The sequence below is a fragment of the Triturus cristatus genome, chromosome 10 (assembly GCF_964204655.1).
Source record: "Triturus cristatus chromosome 10, aTriCri1.1, whole genome shotgun sequence".
Classification (NCBI taxonomy): Eukaryota; Metazoa; Chordata; class Amphibia; order Caudata; family Salamandridae; genus Triturus; species Triturus cristatus.
Window position 1 is genome coordinate 1,143,688,710 of NC_140593.1, and position 6,734 is coordinate 1,143,695,443.

Below are 6,734 nucleotides of genomic sequence, written 5' to 3' on the forward strand. Positions count from 1 at the left end.
ACTTGTGCTCCCTCTTGTTTTACCCATTCGCAAGATATACATGGCCTTCCCAAACATGCACAAGTTTATCCTCAGCTATCTTTGCGTGTTTGTGAAGCACGTATAAATTTACTTCGTTTGAGATGCATGTTATCCTTTGATGAATTGGGCCTATTTACGAGCTTTCTTTTATTTTACAATTTTCATGGTAATTTCACATAACAAATAGTTTAGGATACACTCACTAAAATTATTGACATCTGGGCAAGTGTTCCCTAGATTACAAGCCATTTGTTCTTACTAAACATAGTATTAGGGAGATTTTGAAGACCAAGGAGGCCTGGAATTATTTAAGCATACATTCTAGGATCTGTGGAAGAGTTTGATGGCAGGGTACAAGGATGCACACTGGTTTAATATAATGCAATACTCCCAAAATAGACAAAATGTTTATCCAATGTGTTGGGTGATATCACAGGGCTTATTGTGAAGCATTTGTATGTCATCTGAGAGAGTAAAGGACTTCATATTATGGTTTGTGCTCTGTATGGCGGCCTCGCCACTGCCTCTGCTCCTCTCGATTGAATTAAACGACAAAACCTAAATTAAACTTTCATCCTGTGCCTTCTTCCCCACAGTCCCTCTCGGCCGCGGTGGCCTTTCTCTACAGTGGCTCCCTTATACTTCCCTGGCAGCTCTTCATCATGACCTTAGCGTGTTTCCTGGGCACACTGGCATTGTTTCACGTGGAGAAGACAGAACTTTGCCTGCTTGGGTTTTGGGACATTTGAGATCTGCTGCATGACTCCCTGTTGTTGTGCACGTGAAGGACCAAGTGACAACTGCTGGGAAGATTACACACTCGTGTGGCTCGAACTCAGCCTCGAAGTCAAGAGTTTGCCTCTGACCTCCACATCCCTCGAAATAAAACAACAAAACAACTTCAGCACTCCATTCGAAGCCGCACAACTCCCCATAGCGTTTATAAGGGGTTACACAGGTTTACGAGTGCCACATTTGATAAAGATTTATACATGTGGAGAAGTGTGGCTCAATGAGTGGAGAAGTGTGGCTCAATGATTAGAGCGGCAGACCCTGATGCAGAGGTCTAGCCCGGGACCAGGGTTCAATTCCCCGTCTCGGCGGGTCTTGGGCTCAAAAATTCCATGGACCTGATAATTCTCGCCTCGGTGCCATTCCAATCATGGAGTCCCACTCTGCAACTCTGGGCAATAGCTTGCTTAATCTCCACAACGGCCCCCACAACGCTAAGGATGCCTGGTCTCCACCTTGGGGGTGCCCAGGAGTGGATGCCTCACAGGGAAAGCCAGGATGGGTTCCACAGCGGTATTCGTACAAGCGCTTTGAGACCCTTGTGGGTGAGTAGTGCGCTATACAATTATCAATTTACATTTTTTACATTGACATAAAATAATTTGAGTTCTCCTGAGTTGTGATGTGAGAGGTGGTGCCACCTTGCTAGATCCACCTTGCTAGGTGGTTGAGTATTGTACTTGTGCTTGTTCCTGTGACCTGCGTATGTTTCAAACAGAGGATATGTTGTTCTGTCCATAATGAGAACCTTATGTTTGTTTGATGTTTGTGTGTGTGTGTGTTGGTGTGTGTGTGTGTAGCCCTTGTGTTTGTGCGTTTGTGTGTGTTGAGGACACCTCCTTTATCAAGTGTCTGTGTCACCCTGCTCCAATGTCTGAGTTTGTGTCTCAGGTTCCAGTGTCCGTATCTTCCAGGCACAGTGTCTCTACCTCCTAGTCCCAGATCATGTGTCAACCAGATCCCACTAAATCTGTGTCTCGGCCTGTTGCCTCTATGCATTAGTCCAAGTGCCTGTGTCTCCTGGTGCCTAAATCTCCAATTGTCTTTGATGCGGAGTAAATGCATGAAGAGAACCTAATACTAGTACCTATCTTCAATCCTAGTGCTTATTGCGCCCAAGACGCTGATCGTAGGTGGTTCTTCCTACTTATGGTCTTGGTGATGGCGGCTTAGTTCTCTGAGGGATGTTCCTACTTCGTATCCTCTGCCTTTGAATAATTGAGGATTCATTTTTGATTATCATTTATTTGTTCTGCTTAATTTACTAAATTGTTTGCTGGCTGAATTTTCCATCTAAAGCTATTGAGTAAAACCTATTCCTTTACTCCCTTTTGAGGTGCAGTTTTCAGTGATTCGTGCAATAGCTGGCTCGTGACTGGATTATAACGCATTCAGTATATATCTGTATCCAAATATCTGCTTCATAAACTGCAGGTAATTCACTATTATGTCACGCTTCCCAGGTAGGGTGCTTGTTTCTGAACATCTTAAGTGCCTTCGTCAGATTCCAATTGCAACAAGCATTGGCATAGCCAATAGGTCTCGCCTTTGGGACCCTATAAGTGTTTAGCCATGCAACAGTTGCATAACTAAATACTTATAAGGTCCCAAAAGCGAGACCTATTGGCTATGCAAAACGGCCGTGAAAGTGAAAGTGATCGCGATGAAACAACAAAGCGGCCGTGCAGCCGCGAAAGTGAAAGTAATCGCGGTAAAGCGCGGCGCGCGCGCCCGCGCACATGCACTGTAGGTCTAGGCTGGCCTGGTAGCACTTTTTGGAGCCCTCTCAATAAGTCTCGCCAGACCAGCGCATGCGCTGGGTCAGGCGAGACCTAAAAAGGGTTCAATCTGAAATTCTGTTTATGTACCACAATGACGTCTATGGTAAATGTCCTAGTTTTATTCGCAGATTCATTTTGGTCTATCATCCTTCCCGCTCCTTGTGGTCTTCCACTTCAGGTCTTAAGTAGTTCGCAAAACATATACATTCTGTGATGGTGATTGCTCTTGATCATATGGAATTCTTTGCTGGGCCAGCTGCAGACTTTCACCAATAGGTTTGCCTTCAGCAAGGCCTTGAAAACATGGCTCCTCTGATATGTTACCAGGTCTCCAGGTTACTAGTCAAGCTGTTGCATTATGGTTCAGCTTTAAAACGCCATTTGTAGGGAGATGCACTCTTCATAAAGTTACCTAATAATAACAACAACAATAACAACAATAATAATGGTATCAATAATAATAAAAGTAATGATCACAGCAACATCAACAACAAAACGGCAGCAACAACAGTAACAATAATAATAATAACTACAGCAACAATAATACTGCAGCAGCAACAGTAACAATAATAATAACAACAACAAAACTGCAGGAACAACAGTAATAATAATAATAACAACAACAACAACAACAACAAAGCTGCAGCAACAACCGTAATAATAATAACAACAAAACTGCAGGAACAACAGTAATAATAATAACAACAACAACAAAACTGCAGCAACAACCGTAATAATAATAACAACAAAACTGCAGGAACAACAGTAATAATAATAACAACAACAACAACAAAACTGCAGCAACAACCGTAATAATAATAATAATAAAAAGAGCAACAACAACAAAACTGCAGCAACAACAGTAATAATAATAATAATAACAGCAACAACAACAATAAGACTGCAACAGTAATAACAATAATAATACTATTGCCCCAGACCGCAGCCTCTATCCCCCAGTGTGCCTAACAGTCTCCAGGGTCAGTGTGCTGGATGTCAGTGCCTTCCAAAAAGAGCTGCTTTATAAGGACCAAGTGTTATTGAATGAGCATCTTGCTGTCATTTTCCCCAAAAATGTAACTCTAAGCCAATTAGAATTGTTAGTGCCGAAGTCTTATTAATCTGCATAGATTTCCTATCCGTGTAAAGCAGTGCATGTTGTTGCTTATGGTTCGTCCCAGGTGGGGAGGAGAATGTCTGGTGTGTATAAAACTCATGGCCACTGGTGAAAATTGGCCCTTGGTGTCTTCTGATCTATTTCTTTTAAAGCCATCAGAATGCAGCTGAACTCATTTAGTTACTCTACAGAACTTTATAGACCTTAAAACTGTAATATTTCTGATTCATTTAATTTATTTTATTTGTATTTAAAGTACTTATTAAAGAATGAACTTTGTAGCAGGTGACCGATGGGGTGTAGGACATTAATTAGAGAGTCGGGTGTAACTAACCCAGTGGTCAACATAAATTTGGTCTTTTAAGTCTGCAGCTCAGAAAATATTCTTGTCTAGCTCATAGGAATTCCTATAATTATTAGACCTACTTATATAGATAATTCATACACAAAAGTGTTAACCCTTTCAAGTCTACACAGCACCTTTTTCAGATGCCTAGTTCTCATAACTGTTTATGGATTTACAGCAAATCAAAAAAGCATGCTTTCTGAGTAAAGTTCGATGCCACCTTTGGTGTAAATCTGTTTAGGATTTTTTGCTCTATCTTTCATTAAAAAAATCGTATCAGAGCTAAAATGGGAAATTATACATTTTTCACCCCCATCCTCTAATGTTTTATCCCGTTGATGTATCTTTATTAAGCTTGGCATGCCGAAACCTAGCTGACTAAGCTTGTAGACTGCCATATTTCTTGCAAATCTATCAAAGAGTTCAACGGTTATAGGAAAATCAAAACAAAAATGAGTTTGAATTGAATTCACCAAAGAACTGAACGAGACTAGATTTATATATATAGAAAGACCAGATGTTAAACTTGAACCTGCTTTGGATGAGGAGAAGGCCGGTATAGGCAATTATTTTCAGGTGTAAATCAAAAATAGGCAGACACTTTGTGCAGTCACTCAAAGTGAAGGGAGCCAGTGAGTAAAGTGGACCGACCCACTGCCCCATGCAGCACGATGTGGTGGGCTGAAGCAAACTGTGAATGACAACTTAACAGACCAATAGATAAAGCCCTCGAGCCAAAAACCCATCTTTGCATGTGTATTATGTATGACATATTTTTCTCAAAACTAGTCTGGTGAGACAGGAAACTCTATCTCAAAGCCAAACCGAAAAGAAAAAAAAGAGTTGCAGCCTATAATTATATTTTTTTCTCAATGCATGTTCAATTGCTCAGGGAGTTATATTTTTAAGATGCACACAATTAATTTCTGTGAAAGCACGTACATGTTTCTCATCGAGAAAAAGAGGGGAGTTGTTTTCAGTTTAGACTTGTATATAACATGGCGACTGTTTATTTCAACTGGAAAAATAAGGTTTGCACGTGCTGCTGTACCTCACAAGATTTGCACACTTCTGCCATCTAGTGTTAGATGCAAACATTGCAAGTTGTCCATGCTCCTTCTGCCATCTAGTGTTAGATGCAAACATTGCAAGTTGGCCATGCTCCAGATAGAGAAGTCATTCACACACAAAAAAGCCTTTAGCAAACAGCCAAAGCCCATGCTGCAGTTACATTACTGAGGGTTTTTTAACTTAATAAATTCATTATTTCTAGACACCGTCTGAAGCTTCAAAGGAGATTATTTATAAGTGAAATGAGACTAAATGTTTTTGAATCTCTGTATCTCTATTATTAATGATTATTTTGATACAACTGTTGTTCATGGAACCGAGTTTATTCATTAGTCCCCGTGGCCTTTTACATTAAAATGGATATTTGCATTTACCAAAGTATTAATTGTTTGTATTAAAGTTTACATTTATCTATGCTTGCTGTATGCTTGAATTATTTATCCACGGTTTTAAATCTAAATGATCAGAGGCAGGGCGGGACTCGCCGTACCGGGGTGTTTCGGCGGGAGGCTGGAAGGGTGGGGGGCTGGTTTTGCAGCTCTGGGGGCTGGTTTTGCTGCGGTTCTGCTATATCTGCCCACAGTAACACAAGCAGCAAGCAAGTGTTTCCAGCCTCCCTGAGCCAGGCAGTGCTTCCCCAGGGGCTGGTTTGAGAAAATTGCCAGGGCTGCTTTGGGTTCCCAGTCCGGCCCTGATCAGAGACAATCAAGTTTATGCCTTGCAGGCCTGGTATCCTGCTGTTTATTTTAATGACCTTTACTCTCACATTGACCCTGAAACTGTGTAGAAAATGGGAAGCCATTCCTTTTCTTTAACTTATCACTCAAAGGTCTGCGAGCAGGTGCAAGGGAGCAAGGAGAGCTCAGAGGAAGCGAATAACACGGTTATTGTGAATAACATACTAGAGTTGAAATTTAAGACTTAGGCCCGATGGCAAGTACCGCGTAGTTTTGCAACGTCTTTGCGGAGACCGGTTTGCACAAGGGACATAATTACAAGATGCGTGAAGTTTACTGCAGCTGGTAATTATTTGCTGATATTTATCTTAGGACAATGCCAGGCAATCACTAAAATCTGCATGTTATTCCCCATTTTGATGGTCTTAACTCAGAGTAGGCAATAATGGTTATGCTTGTTAAATTCCAAACCCCAGGGTATGGTATCTTAACATGTGCGTCACCTCCAGTGCACTCATAATCAAAGCCATAGCAGGGGAGATTCAAGGGGCTTTGAAACACATGAATTGGAATCCTAGCAAGATGCAATAGATCCTGGCACCAAAGAGCATGAGAAGGGATTTGACAGGATGCCTGACAGGGCCACAGGAGCCTCTGGCGTGGACAGTGAGTTAACAGGGATGGCAGCTGCCACGAAAATAGAAATAGGCACTTTCTAGAAATGTCCTTCAGAAAATTATCAGAAAAGTATATACTATATAAACTGGAAGTTGACAGTATTTAGGTTTGAGACCTTTCTCAGTGAACAGTCCTATACCTGGAGGTGATAATAGGTTAGAAAATTTGCAGATTTGACAAATGAAAACCAGACAGTCTTGAGAGACGCTGAAGCACAAAAACGAAAGAGAATAACGGAAAGTGCACAATGG

The 6,734-nt window shown here is 41.3% G+C and overlaps 1 protein-coding gene across 1 annotated transcript in view; it reads left to right on the top strand.

Moving 5' to 3' along the window:
* The window catches only part of LOC146796776 (UNC93-like protein MFSD11), a 90,295-nt gene extending 84,753 nt beyond the window's left edge, over positions 1 to 5,542 (top strand). The window contains exon 15 of the mRNA XM_085629493.1: positions 618 to 5,542. Within this exon, the coding sequence (XP_085485619.1) occupies positions 618 to 770 (153 nt within the window). The 3' untranslated portion in view covers positions 771 to 5,542. The remainder of the gene's footprint in view (positions 1 to 617) is intronic.
* The last annotated feature ends 1,192 nt before the right edge of the window (positions 5,543 to 6,734 follow it).